General features: G+C 31.1%; 4 protein-coding genes across 5 annotated transcripts in view; 1 reads left to right on the top strand and 3 right to left on the bottom strand.

Moving 5' to 3' along the window:
• LOC134826983 (low-density lipoprotein receptor-related protein 6) overlaps positions 1-2807 on the bottom strand; it is a 35429-nt gene extending 32622 nt beyond the window's left edge. Inside the window, exon 1 of the mRNA XM_063839500.1 lies at positions 1782-2807. Within this exon, the coding sequence (XP_063695570.1) occupies positions 1782-1902 (121 nt within the window). The 5' untranslated portion in view covers positions 1903-2807. The remainder of the gene's footprint in view (positions 1-1781) is intronic.
• Positions 2808-3832: 1025 nt separating this feature from the next.
• On the bottom strand, positions 3833-15396 carry LOC134827955 (cholinephosphotransferase 1). Of its 2 annotated transcripts, none has more exons than XM_063840868.1 (8): positions 15160-15396; positions 14613-14733; positions 8999-9239; positions 8325-8483; positions 7381-7509; positions 5134-5292; positions 4907-5071; positions 3833-4843 (listed from the first exon to the last, which is right to left on the bottom strand). In XM_063840868.1, exons 1-8 carry the CDS (start codon positions 15248-15250, stop codon positions 4628-4630), a joined length of 1281 nt encoding a protein of 426 aa, XP_063696938.1. In that variant the 5' UTR covers positions 15251-15396; the 3' UTR covers positions 3833-4627. The 2 variants fall into 2 exon arrangements, with proteins under 2 accessions (XP_063696938.1, XP_063696939.1); XM_063840869.1 differs by lacking the exon at positions 7381-7509 and adding an exon at positions 6618-6746.
• LOC134828007 (dynein regulatory complex subunit 2) lies at positions 9553-12331 on the top strand. The gene is made up of 3 exons (XM_063840937.1): positions 9553-10191; positions 11300-11692; positions 11750-12331. The coding sequence occupies exons 1-3, from the start codon at positions 9553-9555 to the stop codon at positions 12329-12331; spliced, it is 1614 nt and encodes a 537-aa protein (XP_063697007.1).
• Positions 10224-11264, bottom strand: LOC134827032 (general odorant-binding protein 71). The gene has a single exon (XM_063839560.1). It carries the CDS (start codon positions 11177-11179, stop codon positions 10232-10234), a length of 948 nt encoding a protein of 315 aa, XP_063695630.1. The 5' UTR covers positions 11180-11264; the 3' UTR covers positions 10224-10231.
• Positions 15397-15461: the final 65 nt, after the last annotated feature.

Below are 15461 nucleotides of genomic sequence, written 5' to 3'. Positions count from 1 at the left end.
CTCACATCTGTGACTGACTTGTCTGCGGGAGTAAAAAAAAATATTATTCCGGGTCATGTCCCATGTCTCATGGGATAAAATGAAAAATCTCATAAAAAATCAGGTAGTTATTTAAAAAAAAATTATTATTAATTTTTGACTTGTTTATTCAAGTGAAGGATGAAAATCTTCACACATACTTAAAAAAAATTATTATTTAATATTTTTTTTATATTTTTTTTTAAGAAAAGTGTAAAAACCACAAAACCATAAATATTAAAATGCAGCGTAAAAAATTCGTGGATTTTCATTTTTCTCACTTTTTATAAATTTTATTTAAATATTTTTCTATTCTAAGCGATTATTACCTCTTTATGCGGTTATAGAATTTTTTTCTATGTTTGTGGCACATTAAACTTCATTTATCGATCGATAGGATCGAAAAAAAAAATTCCCCAAGATGAGGAAGTGATTTAAAAAAATTGTTTCTCACATCGTTCTATCTAGATTTTTGTCTAATCTAACATTTTTTCTTAACTCGATGCATTGATCGAAATCGTGTACGAGCATAAAAAAATCTTTTTTCATCGTCATACGTCGAACACAGCAGCAGAGTAACAATAAAAAAAATAAAAGAATGAAATACAAAAATAATATACTACGGCCATTAATTTTCAAAGTTGCCTTTATTTCGTTCTACGAGAGATTCCTGTGTACGGAGTTGCAGCAACAACAACGACGAAGAAGAAGAACATTTGTGTTAACCATCATCCATTTCAATTCACTAACAAGGCAAGCATGCTGTATGTCTGTCTGTCCGTGTGTGTGTGTGTGTGAGTAAGAGTGTGTATAATCATCGGCAGCAGCAGGTTATATTTTTCAATACAACACCATCGATGCACCGGATTGTTGTTATTTTTGTTGTTGTATTTTGTGAAAAGACGTATTTTTTTGTTATTATTTTCTTGTGTCTGTTGCAGGGAATTTTAACCAAAACATTTTACACACACATTTAATTTTTTTTTCTCAGATTTTGAAAGAAAATTGCTTTTTTGTGTAAAAAAATGGACAAAAAGAGTCCTGACACATATGGCAAAGTTGACTTTTTTCCTTCTAGGCAACTTTCAATCACGATATTTATCACCTTTAAACGTTTTTTTTTCAGTTTCTCAATTTTCCGATCGCTTTGCGTGCGAAAATCAATTAATCATGTTAATTGGGTACGGCATGAAATCGAGTTGTGGCTGTGGTTGTAAGTATTTGACCTCTTAGTTAATCCCTGACTTCCTTTTCACGAGTTTCGAACTGTTTTGTTACAATATTTACGCACCTTTCTTATCATTCTGGTTTATTTATAAAAATAAAATAAAACTTAACGAGGCGAGTGAATGTGCGTTCACACCTCATATGACATTTTTATCAAATTTATTTATATCAGAGACAAGATAAGGGCTTGTTTTGTATGTAGTGGCAATCGTCACGTCACAGAACCAAGAAAAAATTGGATTTTTGTTAAATTTTCAGTTCAAGTTGCATTTTATGACGCGAGATTTGATAAGAATTTGCTGACGTTTAATTTTAGATTTATTTTCAGATTTGCGCGGAACGTGACTTGACCTCTAACGTGAGTTATTTCATCAAGTAAAATAACAAAAAAATAATGAGAACAATATTTTAACTGTAATTACTATCATAAATTATCGAAAAATTGACAGCTTTGATAATATCGAGTAATTTATCTTGAAGCACGTACAAAAAGTTTAGTAATTAATAACAAAAAAATAAAAAAAATGGAAACTTACCAAGAACATTTTGTAATTGCAGAACAAATATCACAATGAAAATTAGAATATTTTGTGGATAATTTTGGCAGCCTGTCCTTTGTCGATGATTTTTTATCACTTTGGCCCGTTTGTGGGCCATCTTCTTTAATATAATTTTTTTAATACTTTTATTTTCGAGAAAAAAAAAATTAAATTTTGTGATCTACATTGATCGAGAGTTGAAACTGTTCTGAATTTTATTTCATTCACAAGTCTTTACGCAAATGTTTGTTTATTTTAATATTTTTTTTTTCGCCTCTCTCTCGCCAAAATACAAGATTTATGTCGTGTGTCCAGTGTCTGCAAAAGTGTTGTCCGTTGGCAAAAGGCCACCAAAGTGTTTCTTGTTTTTTTTTTTAATTTTATTTCATTTTTACAGACTTCTCGTGTCTCCTCGTCTCATTCACGAAATAAAAAACTGTGCTTATTTTATTATCATTATTATTATTTTTCAATTTTGAATGAATAGAATCGTCTGGCACACTCGCTCGTAATCTATTTATTAATTTTATTTTATTTTATTTGCTCCCCAGATTTTTTACGATTATTATTTATTTTTTTATTTAATTCGCTGTCGGTAATAAATTTGGCACCATTTTTCTATTAAATCAGATTAAATTTAGCAATATTTTAAGTGATTTTTAAAAGTATTTGCGAATTTTGTCACATTTCCATGAACAAAAGTCTCGGAGCGGCACACTGAATGTTCGGATGACGTGAAAATCGAGCACTTTTCACGAAAATTTCGTTGTACTAAAAAGTAAACAAATCATTTTTCTCTCTGTTTTTCATATAAACACACCGGGAATCAATTATATTTTTAAACTTTTTGCGATTTAAAGCACTTCCGTGACAAAAATTGTCTTGAATTTATGATCGCGCGATGTCTTGTGATTTGCAATGATAATTTATTAGCGCTGAATGGGTTAAAATAACGCGAAAACACTCAAAAATAATATTTTTTGCCTGTGTAAAAACTTAAGCACGGAGCAAAACAAAAATACGTCTGCTTACTACTGCAGCAACGAGATGATTGAGTCCAATTTTACGTTGTTTTGTGAGTTTCGGTTTCATGCTGTTCATTGGACTGGTACAAATTTGAAAAACAATTGAGAAAAAAGAAAAATAATTGTTTAAAGGATATTTTCTTATAATACAGTTTCTAAGAAAATTCCTGTAAATTTGTAGCTTAATTTGAGTAATCCTTTAAAATAGCTTTAGGCTGCCCTTGCAGATTTATTTGACTTTAATGTTTTGTTCGGCCTATCGTTAACGGTCCATTTTCATTCCGATCCGTTTTCATTTCGATTGTTTATTATAGGGGGCGCAGGTTGTCTTCTGAATTTTGCCGGCAAAACTGAATTGACCAAGAACGAAAGATTTAAGAAGAAATAATTAGTTAATTTCCTTACAGGTCATGCAAGATTTAACAAATAGATGGAAGCAATGGGACACAGAGACTCAGCAGATTGCAAACGAGACAGAATTCTTTAGCTCATACTCCTTCATTGAAACAACGAAGAATCATGAAGTCCTCCGTTGAAAACAGCAGAAAGATTTTCAGCTAAAGGATTCTATTTAAATGACAAATGAAAGAAAAAATATGAGAATTCGGGTCTATCTTGCCAATTTTTCGATTTTGGTTCTAACCGAAAAGAAGAATTTGATCTTTCAAGACGTCAATGGTGCATTTTGAACCGATTGAAAATCCAACATAGCAGAGCGATTGCGGATTCGAAGAACATTTATCCGACGACGACCGTACCTGCGATTGCGGATTCAACGAACATTTCATAACATCTCATTTTTGAGATTTTTTCTTGTCCTTTAAACGTTTCAGTTATTTTTACTCAGTTTTTCTCTCAAATTCAGCTTTGAAAATTAAAACACAATTTTTAGTTGTTTTTCTTATTTAGTTAATTGTAATTTATTTCTTTTAATATTTAACACAATCTGCAATTTCCTTAATGTTTGATTTGAAATAATTTTTTTTAAATTTTTCTTTTAATAATATGTAATGTCTAAATAACTAAACTATAATGTCAACAACTCAACCATTAAAATTAACAAAACTTGTAACATTATTTTTCTTCGTTCCTGAATGAAATTGGTTACATTTATGCTCATTATGTTCAAAATAATAATACAAAATATCATTTTTTTAAACAACTTAAGACATAAATCGATCCGTACCGCTACATTTATTTACATTTTAGACATATTTTACATCACAAATCTAATTATTATCTTATCCTTTCCTTTCTTATCCGAGACAATAACTTATAATACCATTTAGAATTAAAAGAAAATTGACAAGGATTTATTTGGAGGAGCTACTGCAAATAATGAATTTAGATTTGGGAACATAATATAAAGCCAAAAAATTTTAAACATTACTTAATATAATTACCTATTTGTAATAGGAAAATAACAAAAAAGCGTAAATTTTAGTGTTCGATTTTTAGGTAGTACAGTATTCCTTATCCTTTTTGAAATAATATAGTTAAATTTAATTAGATTTATTAATATTTGTTTAAAATAAATAAATATTTTCGTATGTATTCATTACAATGATGACTTTTCATTAATAATATTAATAATTAATTAATTATTAGGTATTGCCTACACAAAAAAAACCTACTTAAAGTACTTGTCTATTAAAATGTTTATTATTCTACTTCATGTAAACTTGCTTTGCAACATTTGTTTTTTTTTTGCAATTTTTTTGGCTTTCGACATTTCTTTACATATTTTTATTATTTCTTCTGTATCTTTATCTTAAATATATCTTTATATACTTTTTTCCATAATTATCCCGAGAAAACTTAATGCTGTTGTAGTGTCTTACTGCTACTGCGTGTCTGCTTTCGATGCACCTGCGATTGTGGACTGCCGCTTGATTGGCTTGTATTGGACGAACTACTTGTTCCATTTCGATGGTGCGACGTCACATTTGTACCTTGCGAATAGGTGACTGGCTTGGGTGGGTACGGAATTCGAAATAGATTGATATGGAGATGGTCACATATTTCAAGACAAACCTAAAATTTAAAAAAGTTTTATTAAAAAATGAAAAAATTCGAAATTTCTTGAAAAATACTCACTTGTGAGGAATAACGACACAAATCAATTGTGCACCAAATCATAGCGAACCACAAGACAAAGTACTCGGGTAAGAAATTGTTAAAATATTGATTTAAAAAGAGGAATAATGGACCGATGAGTCCCCAATCAAAGTACTCCATCTCACTTTTTGTCATGTGGGCAACCTAAAAATGAAAATTTTTGATTAAATTTGTGTTTATTTTTAAAATTTAATAAGAAAACTTACCACAAGACGATTTGTTACTTTAGCAGCAACCATTCCAAAGGCCAAAATGTACAACGCGGGATGTTGCTCATAAATTTGAATGGTTGACTTTTGCGAAATGATGAAAGCTGGAACAACTACCAGCGAAAAAGGTATCACTGGAGAGATGACACTCGTTCCCTGTGAGGATTTTTAAAAAATATATTATTAAAAATTTTTTAAACATTACATTATTTTGGAGAAATCTTTAAAAAAATCAGAAATTAGTTTCAAAAAATTGAAATTTCTGATTTTTTTCGATTTCCAATTAAAATTAATTATTTAACGAGTTATTTTGCTTTCAACTTCCTCATTTTCAAAAATTAACAAAACAAAAGAACTCGTTAAACATTAAAAAAATTTCCAAATCTAACCCTTCACCTACTTATTTATACATCAACACCCGCATATAAGTTAGTATAAATATACACAAATATTTATGAACAAATAAATATGAATTATTTACATTTTTAACGTTAATTAATGTAATTACTTATTATTTATATTTTAGTAATGTACATGCCAAAAATATCATGCAACTTCAAAATGCAGCAAAAAACGTCTTGAAAGAAAATTAAAATGAAAAGCAGAGTTATAAATGTCAGTCTGGTAATTTTGTGAATGAGTACCCCGCGTTTTTGCACCATCAAAGGTAGGTACGAAAAATGCACCGCTTGTAAACATTAATAAATAAATAAGTAGCAGAAGAAATTTTTTTTTCTATTTTTAGAATAAATATTTTATTTTTGCAAGACTGCCATAGTAATAAATGAAATATAACGAAAATGTGACCCGTTATAGCTATTTAATTTATTATCGGAATTTTTGATCATGAGCTGCCCGCTGCAATACTTTGTAGCAATTATTTTTTATAAAGGTATCTAATGTAAAAAAATACAAAAAAAAAATCGAATATCTACAAAAGAAAATCAAAAGCTAAAAAAATTAGTCTCTTTAATCTTACGGCAACAGTAGATCCATTTTTACCGCATCCACGAGAAAAAATTCTTGCGAAATTTTCATACGCCAATTTTCCATAGAAATATAAAGTAGCATAAAGAGGTATTTGGGAAAGTTCACACGATGAAAGCTATGAGTTTGATATTTTTTTAAAAGAAAAATGAAATTATATAAAAATAACTTATGATATAAAAGCCAATAACAAAAATAAATTAAAAAGGATTTCATGCAATATTTTTTTTATTCGATATTTCTTATGTATAATTTTATAAGAATAAAAAAAATATTGCACGAAATATTTTTTTAAATAAAAAAAAAATTAAAAATAAATGAAATGATGACCTTTCCAACTACTTTTCATGCGTTCTCATGCCGAATGCCGTTTGTTTATGTATTGATATAAATAATTACCCCCATAAATGTATAAATAATAATGAAACTACCACTTATAATTATAAATATGTAACTTGTATATATAATAAAGAAATTAATTATGATGTGCTTACAGCAACTGTGGAGCCATTTTTCCCAACTCCTCCTACAACGAATACTTGGCAAAATGTGAAAAATATTTGTAAGAATCCAGCCACAAATATAGCGCTGACTAATTGACAAACATGACCCATGATTGGAATCTAAAGTTTTTTTTTAACGTTTAACAATATACATCAAGAGAGCCATGATAATTTTTTTTGCATCCAGATTCGAAGAGCAACAAATATATTGGTAAAAGGGAGAACATCAAAAAATATTTTTTAATTAAAAATTTTATTTTTTTTAGGGAATGTGGATTTTTTATTATTTTAATTTTGGTGAAAAGGAATTTTTTGGGGAAATTTTTATAGAAAAAAAAAATCAGATAGAGAAAAAAAATGTAAAGAGGTCAAATAGGATGCCGGCCACGCGTTCGATCATCATTGTACACTTTATTCAAAAGCAATGTTTGTTGATTATTTTTGTGCTCAGCTCTTGTCTGCGTTAGCTGTTTGTTTGTCATGACATGCAGAAATTTCAACTAAAAAACTAAACATTAAAGTTTCACATGCAACGTGATTTTTTTTAAAGCAACATGCAATTCGGCAGCAATTCATTGTATCGTAGCGAATGCTGTCTCAACTATTTCTAACAAATTTGCAACAAAAAGTTATAACAAGAAAAGATTTTCGCTCATTTTTTTTTTTTTTTTTGTAGAAGAGGACATCACAGCTCATGCGAGATTTACATGCGAAGAAGGAAGAAAAATTTGATGGCCCAAAGTGTGAGACTTACGGCAACTGTTGAGCCATTTTTTCCAATGCCTCCTGCCCGAATGACACTGAAAAAATATGACAAGGCCCACGAACTGCACACAATTGTCGCTAACGCCATGAAATTCCAGTATTGAAAGTGACCAACGATCTGTGTCAAAATTTTATTTTTTTGATGCAAATTTTTTTTTTTATTTCAAAATTTAGAAAGAAAATTATTTTTTTTTTTTTTTTCTGCCAAAAGGTAGATGAAATGACGTAAAATAATAAAATACAGAACAAAAGATGGTAAGAAGCAAGCTATTTTAAAGACAGGGAGCCACAATAACAGGAAATTAAATTTTTTAAACACAAAAATCGATAAAAAATAAAAATTATGAGGATAGAAATAGAATCTAATAATTAATTAAAGGAACTTGCATGGAACTTGTCATAACAAAAAGTGTCGAGCATGAGGGGACTTGCGTTGATAAACAAACAAAACACGAAAAAATCACGTCACAAAAAGTGCTTATCACGACGTCGATGTAAAACGCCTCTCAAAATTCATTTCAATGACGATCTCATACAAGCATCGGGAATTTTTACGGTATACGAAAATCGAACGATAATTTTGAATGGAGGTCATTGAACAAAGTGTCTGTGCGACAGATACGCCAAAGACGATGTCTATTAATATTATCAGTATAAATACTAAGAACACAACAGACAACTTTATTGTTATTTATACTAATAATTTGATAACAAAGTTGAATTTTTTGTGTGAAGGCACGTCGTATCGCCGAAAAGGGTTCAATTTTTAATCGTTATCATGACTTGAGGGAAAAAAATTTGTGTGGCATCCTGTTGTTGGTTTGAACTTTATAATTTATTCAATAAAAAAATATTTAAAAATAAAAGGAAATGAGTTAAACGAGGAGATGGGGGAGTTCAAAATGTGGTCAAAGTTGAAAAAAGGTTGCTTACCTTCGTCATCCATATCGATGGGCCAAAAATAGCTGATATCATGTGGATCGCAATGATTGCACATTGAGCTTCCGTCACATCGACTTTACCGAATCTCAGTGTTCCGGAGACGTATGTTTGCCAATGCGCGCAGTAGAAGAGGATCATTGCACAAAAACACTGAAAAATAAGTTATTTTGTTAAGGTTTTTTCCAAACTTAATAATTTTGTTGAAAAGTTTTAGGAGCAAAATAATTTAATTTCATAATTAAAAAAATAAAAAAAATATAAATAGAAATTTCGGTAAAAAAAATAATTAAAATGATAAATTAATTTTTCAACAAAAAAAAAATTATTTTAATTTTCAAATAGGAAAAATTTAAGAAAAAAATATTTTAATTTTTTCGAATATTAAAATATAATTTTTTAAATGTAAATATTTAATTTTTAAATAAAAATTTTCTAATGTTCGAATAAATTACGATATTTTTTTTTATTTTACGAATTTTCTATTTTTTTTTTTTTTTTTTTTTGAAATTGTAAAATTTTCTCGAAAAACGATTATTTGGATGTAATTTTAAAAGTTTTTTAATTTTTTAAAAACAAACTTAATTTTTATGCTTTAAAATATACAAAACTATTAAATTTTATTTTGAGCAGCTTAAAGAAAAAAAATATTTTAATTAAAAACTCACTTGAAAGAACATCCATTTCGGATAGAAACCAAGTTGCACCGAAATGCAAGCAGAAACGGCGACAAAAACTGTTGAAATCGAATCGCAACCGTGATCGAAGAGTTCTCCAAGGGGCGATGAGGAGTTTGTACGACGTGCCTGTTTTCCATCGATGGCATCCAAGCTCTGATAAATGAACAATCCGAAGCCACACAAGAAACATGCCCATCTAGGGGGTTCCTGACGACCATCGGGACTGTAACTGTTGAGAAAGAAAAAAATTGTTTTATTAGAAATTTTATGGAAATTTATACAACAAACAGTGAAATGCATATTTTTACATGAATCGAACGGTGTGTGAGCCAAAAATATTCATTCCCGAAACGCATTTCAACACGTAACTAGGAAGGATTTTGGAAAACAATCGTTTCTATGGACACAACTCCATATGACTCGAGGAGTTTTTCGTTTATTCAATATTTGAATTTTATTTTGGAAAGTTGACTTTTTCACATTTTCTAAAAAAAAAATTTTTAATTGAATTTTTAAGCTTTTTTTCATAAAAAAAAAAAAAAATGGGAGGCAAAAAAGGCGGCGGAGGCAAAGGCAAGGGCGGCAAAGGAAACAAGCTGGCTCGAATGTCGGAAGAAGAGCGTCTCCGTTACTTGCAACATCGCGCGGATATGGAAGAGGAAGCTCGTCGCAGGAAGCAACAACTCATCGCGACTTTTATGAAGAACAAACTCAAGAAGGAAGATGCCTTTAGTCGTTTGAATCTCGCCAAAATCAACCAAGATTGGCGTTCGTTGCTTCGAAACATCAAATGTGCCCAACTAACGGACGAAATAAATGCCGTGGAAAAGGAATGCTTGAAAATGGTCGAACGCAAAAATTCCGTAATCCGAAGACTTTTGTGCGATTTGGACGAATCCGAGGAAATTTATTCTACCATGTTGCATTCCCACATGGAAAATATCGAACGCTTGATCGTAATTCACCGAGATCGCGTTCATTTTTTGCGCAGTTGGTATCTCGAGGAGAAAGCAAGTCGCTTGAAACACTACGATGACGAGATAAAAATTTACAAGGCAAAAAAATCCGAAGCCCAAAAAGAATTAGAGTGCGTTTATTATGGCTTAGCGGAAAAAGCGAATGCTGAACGCAAGGCCAACGAAGAGGAGCACATGCAGAAAAAGGATAGCTTGAAGAACTCGGTAAGGACATTATTATTACTATTTTTGCACGAAACACACACTAATTGAACAAAATACTACTATTTCCATTCCAATCGTCGCAATTGCTCTTGGCACGTTCACTCAAACAAGTCACAAGATTCCGCGAATAATCGCACTTGTCACTTTTGTTACCCAAGTCGAGTATGTGAAAGCATTCTTGGATGGAATCTGTGTAGAAATCCTTCAATTCACGGTCGCGCATCTCCTCAGTGATGACATGCAAGACCTTGTGCTTGTCCGGGAAACCTTCGTTGCTCGTCATTTTCATCTCTTCGAAGAAACATTGCATCAAACACGATTTATTTGCGTTGTCGTTCCCATTGTAACTGCCTCGGTTGTTGTAATTGTTGTTATTATTTCGATTATTATAGTTATTTCCACTCTCCGACCCTTGAAAAAAGTCAAAATTACTATTTTGGGATGGATATTGGTTCCGATTGAAGTCATATCCGGGCCCAGAATTGCCTCCAAAGGGGTTATATTGACTAAATGCCATTCCAGAAGGGTAAGTTAACAGTTGTCTCTTGTAACGTCGACCTCCGTTGTAGTCTCCATTCCAATTTTGGTTGCCATTTCTGTTGTTTCCGTAGTCATAACCTTGATTATGTCCTCTTTCATGATGATTTCGGCGATTATTGTGATGGGAATTGCCTCTGTTGTTACTATTTCTGCCTCGATTGTTGTTTCTGGAGTGCGAATTTTGTCCATAATCCGCATTTCCACTCTCATTCGAGTCATAATTCTCATATTCGTCGTAATTTTCGCTGTCTTCCATCGTTATGCGTCGCATACAAGTTCTAGTTACTCGTCGGGAGTCATCTCTGGATATTCCTTCATCAGTTCGGCATCGTAATCCGAGAGCTTTTTGGCTCAAAACGTACAAAACTGCTACAAAAAGCAGCAAAACTCCGTGTTTCATCTTTACATTTGTCGAGTTTGGGACTGAATGAAAAGCCCGTTTGCTCATCAAGTCGCTTAAATACTTGTCAGCACTTCCGTTCCAATTCTTTAGAACTTTTTAAGCATTCACTCACTCAAAATCACTCAACTTTTGACGAGAAAATTACGTTTTTTTTAATTTTTGCAGATGATACTGAAGCTCGAGGAGATCACGAAGCAACGCGAGGCCTATATGGAACGCTTGTGGACCGAATTTCAGCAAATTATGTCGCGATATCTGAAAAGTACGGAAGACTACAGGAACGATTATGTGGATTTGCGGCAGCGCGACAACAGTGACACGAAATACATTGAGTCGCATTACATGGAGGTGACACGTGCCTCCGACATTATTGCCGATTTGAAAGCAAAATACTCGACATTGAAGGACGAACATGAATTTAATGTGGAGCAGTTGACGAAATATCGGAAGGATTTGCACGATAGATGCGAAAATTTGAAGCAGGAACTCGAATTGGGGCTTGCGACAGACAAACAAAGGTTGAAACAGCTCGTTTTGTGGTCAAATGCTATTCTAAAGGTACGAAATTTTCAAAATTTTTATCAAAAATTAATTTAAAAAATTTTTTTTCAATAGAAATTAGACCATTTGGACAAACGTGGAAAGCATATTTTACAAATTGCCAACTTTTGTTCGAAATTCGAGAGTGACAGGGACGAACTCCGTTTCCAACGAGGCCCGAAAAAAGCTTTTCTCGAAATAACCGATGGCGATGCCTTATCTGAGGAATTCCGAGCCATCATGGAAAAGCCCGTTGACACACTCCAATCGCAACTGGACTACTTTTGGCGCCGTTACAACAAAACCAAGATCGATTGTGCCTGTTTGAAGGAAGAAAAGCAATCTCTAAAAGCGGAAAATATTCGTTTGAAGGCAGCCTTGAAGGATTATCTCGTAAACGTTAGCATCACAACAGGAACAACAATAAAATCGCGCGAACATTCGCAATTCGTTCCGAGGCCGCACAGCATGAAGGTCGAGAAAGTGATGCACATTGATTTGACAAAAACTTCAGCGATGAAAGGCGACATGGGCAAAGGGAGACGTCGTCCTGTCACATGCATCGAAGCGAATTTCAGCAATGCCGTTCGAAGTCGTTCGCTGGTTGAGCTGCGAAATCGCCCGATTGAGATTTATTCGTTAGTTCCAAAGTGCTGAATGAGTCATTCAACTCGATTTTCTATTTATAAACGTTGCAAGTAGCGAAAATTAGGTCAATGTCACATGCATTTTATGCGAAATGTAGGTCTCCTCAAAGCAACAGAGCGATATCTATTGCTAGAATGTATTTATTTGAATTTATAAATAAAAAAAGTACGCAACAATATAAACTTTAAACGCCATAATTGCCTGTTTCGCCTGTCTTTGTTGACATATTGCGCTTATTTCTCTCTCTCTCTCTATTATTTTTATTTATACGAATGATTGGCATCTAAAAAATTGTGAAATGATGACTTTTTTCTAAATAACTCATTAAATATCACTTGTTTCTCGTTTCTCAAGTGTCTTAATTAAATTGTGCCTACTGAGTTCGCAGAAACCAAAGCAATTGACTCATGACTTCAAAAAAAATACGCATTAACCCACATTTGTTTTCAAGAATTGTTTGTTTTAATCGCAAAAAAAAAACAAACAAAAAGCAGCATATCGTAGGCGATGTCAAAGTTAAGGAAGATTAATTTCTTATCAGTGATGGATGATAAAGTTTCGAGAGCAAATTTGGCTCATTCGTGATTTATTGTTCGGCGCGACGTTAAAAAATGTGATTTTAATCAAAAGTGGGTTAATCAGCGCAAAAAAAAAATAAAATAGGAAATTGATACTAATAACAAATGTTCACAGCGATAATTTGTTTGTTTATTCGATTATGAGTAGTTTCATTCTTTTGTTGATGAAGAGATAAAAATGAACGTTTTTTAGCGATAATGTATGTCCAAATGTAATTTTTTTTTCAAAAATTTAAATAAATTTTAATAAATTTCAAATAAGGATTAAAAACTTTACTTGGATATAAATTTTTAAGGCTAAAAACGTTCAAAAAATGCTTATTTTTCGTTAAATTGACAAATTTTAAATAATTATTTTTTTAAATTAAATAAATTATGAACAAATTAATTAATCAATTTTTAATTATATTTTTATAAAATTTTAATAAAAAATTAAAATGTTTGAGATATTTTTGAAATTTCTTTGATATCTTGTCTAAAATGTAAAAAATGCTCAAATTTTGGTATAAATCTCTTATTTTCAGATATTTTAAATGAAAAATAATTTATTTAATTTAATTAATTATTTTAATTAATTATATTTTTATTTTAATTATTATTTTTTATTCATCCTTTTTAATTTAAAAAAAAATAATTTAAAACTTTATTGAATTTATTTGAATTAAAAGAAAATTTAAAAAAAATTAACAAATATTTTTTTATAATTTTCTTATAATAATTTTCTGTGAAATTGAAAACAGATGTAATTTTTTAATCTATTTATCAACTGAATTTTTTGTCATAATTAAATAAATATGTTGTTAAAATTGTTCTCTTCAATTGAAAAAAAAATAAATAAAATATGTACCAACATAAATAATAATTGTACGGTTCACTCAAAAAGTAACAAAAAAAAAATTAAGTGACTTCAAATATTTTCATATAAATGCTTTAAAATTTAAACATTTAAATAAATTTTTGAAAAAAATTATATTCTGCGGTTCAACAACAATAATATTCACTGTCAATAAGCAAAATAGATAAGATAAAAAAAATTACTGGATAAAAAAAATTATCTCTATATGATAAAAAAAAGCTACTGCTCATTAGATAACATTCAGCGAAAATTGTGAAACTCATGACATAACGCTAATTGCTGCTGTTTACAGCATTTTAATATTGACTTTAAACGCCTTTCTCTGTCTTGTAGTTAGTTACAGTCGGCATTTTTCTATCTCGAGAAAGACAATAAATGTAAATAAACAAAAATATTGGCTAGTTGACAAAAAACAAAAAAAAAAAAAGAATAAAAAACTAGCAGGAATATTTCACATGTCTTCATAAGAGGACGTTTTATGTTCATTATATTTTAATATTTTCTGTGTCTCTTTTTTAATCATTTGCCAAAAATAAGTTTTTTTTTCGTGTTACAATAGACCGTTTGTTCATCAAACCGGCAAAAACGAGTAAAAGTTGTTGAACGTTTTTTTTTAGCGAATGACCTTTGAAAGAAAATTAATTGTCTAATTATAAAAAAAAAAATAAAAAATTAAAGCGTCTAGTTAATTTTTAATGCAAATAGAAGGACAATGATTCACTTATTATCATTACTTATTTATTTATTAATGAAACCTTTTATTTTTGTTTCGTGACATGATAAAAAACGTCGTTCACACACGTTCAAAGTTCAAGAAATTCGAAAAATAAAAAATTACAGATAAAAAATTACTTACTAGACGAGAATCAGTGTCGTCAATATGTTAACTATGAGACCGACGATCGTGATGAGGTTCGGTGCGAGCCAGAGCGGTGTTTTGCTGACCAAGAAATTCCACCATGGTTGTAAATATTTGTCTGAAATTCGAGACAAGTTGAGATTTTTTGTTAAATAAACATTTTTCACTCGCGTGGTTTTTTTTTATTTTGAGCGAAAAAGCGGATCTGAGGACAAAATGCGGTAAGAAGTAAGATTTCTCTTTCACTTTAACGCGAATTACACGAAATCCATACGGGATCTATTTATTTATTATTATTATTATTTTGCCATAGATCAGGCCATACTCGAGACAGCGCGTATCTCTATCGATGTGACTCGAACAGCCACACGTAAGTGAGTATGTGTGTTACGAGCAACGAGTTAAAAAGAAAATTGCGGAAGAGAGCATCAACGTCATCGTCACAAAATAGGGCATCGTAATATCTGACTAATTACACAACATGGGACCCTTTTTTGTAGATTTTTTCCACATTTTCCCGTGATTAATTAGCACAGGCACATACCTAGAAGCGAGATATTTTGGCATGAATATTTGTGGTCGGACAATCGTTTGAGTTGGGAACTTTGCAAAAGATTTTGCTTATAAAAATACATGATGCGACATTTAATTCCTGTCGTATCGGATGCACCACTTGATATTTTTGCACGCGGCGATGCCAAAGTCACACGAAATGTTGTCGCTGATTTAAGAAATTCGGGTTTTTTAGGAGCAATTCGAGCTGACTGACTTCTTCACGAGACGACTAACGAGCGATGACTGATGAATTCCCCATGAAATCTGCATGACTTATCATTTTCATTCGTC

Source organism: Culicoides brevitarsis, chromosome 1 (genome assembly GCF_036172545.1).
Source record: "Culicoides brevitarsis isolate CSIRO-B50_1 chromosome 1, AGI_CSIRO_Cbre_v1, whole genome shotgun sequence".
Taxonomy (NCBI): Eukaryota; Metazoa; Arthropoda; class Insecta; order Diptera; family Ceratopogonidae; genus Culicoides; species Culicoides brevitarsis.
This window is presented reverse-complemented; position numbering and strand designations above follow the sequence as displayed.

Bases quoted from the DNA above. Each gene is read 5' to 3' on its own strand.
- LOC134828007 (XM_063840937.1), top strand. From the start codon at position 9,553: ATGGGAGGCAAAAAAGGCGGCGGAGGCAAAGGCAAGGGCGGCAAAGGA. The intron at 10,192-11,299 runs GTAAGGACATTA...TAATTTTTGCAG, and splicing joins AGGATAGCTTGAAGAACTCG to ATGATACTGAAGCTCGAGGA. The intron at 11,693-11,749 runs GTACGAAATTTT...TTTTTTCAATAG, and splicing joins GGTCAAATGCTATTCTAAAG to AAATTAGACCATTTGGACAA.
- LOC134827032 (XM_063839560.1), bottom strand. From the start codon at position 11,179: ATGAGCAAACGGGCTTTTCATTCAGTCCCAAACTCGACAAATGTAAAG.
- LOC134827955 (XM_063840868.1), bottom strand. From the start codon at position 15,250: ATGTATTTTTATAAGCAAAATCTTTTGCAAAGTTCCCAACTCAAACGA. The intron at 9,240-14,612 runs GTAAGTAATTTT...CTTTCTCAACAG, and splicing joins ACGACACTGATTCTCGTCTA to TTACAGTCCCGATGGTCGTC. The intron at 8,484-8,998 runs GTGAGTTTTTAA...CTTATTTTTCAG, and splicing joins CGAAATGGATGTTCTTTCAA to TGTTTTTGTGCAATGATCCT.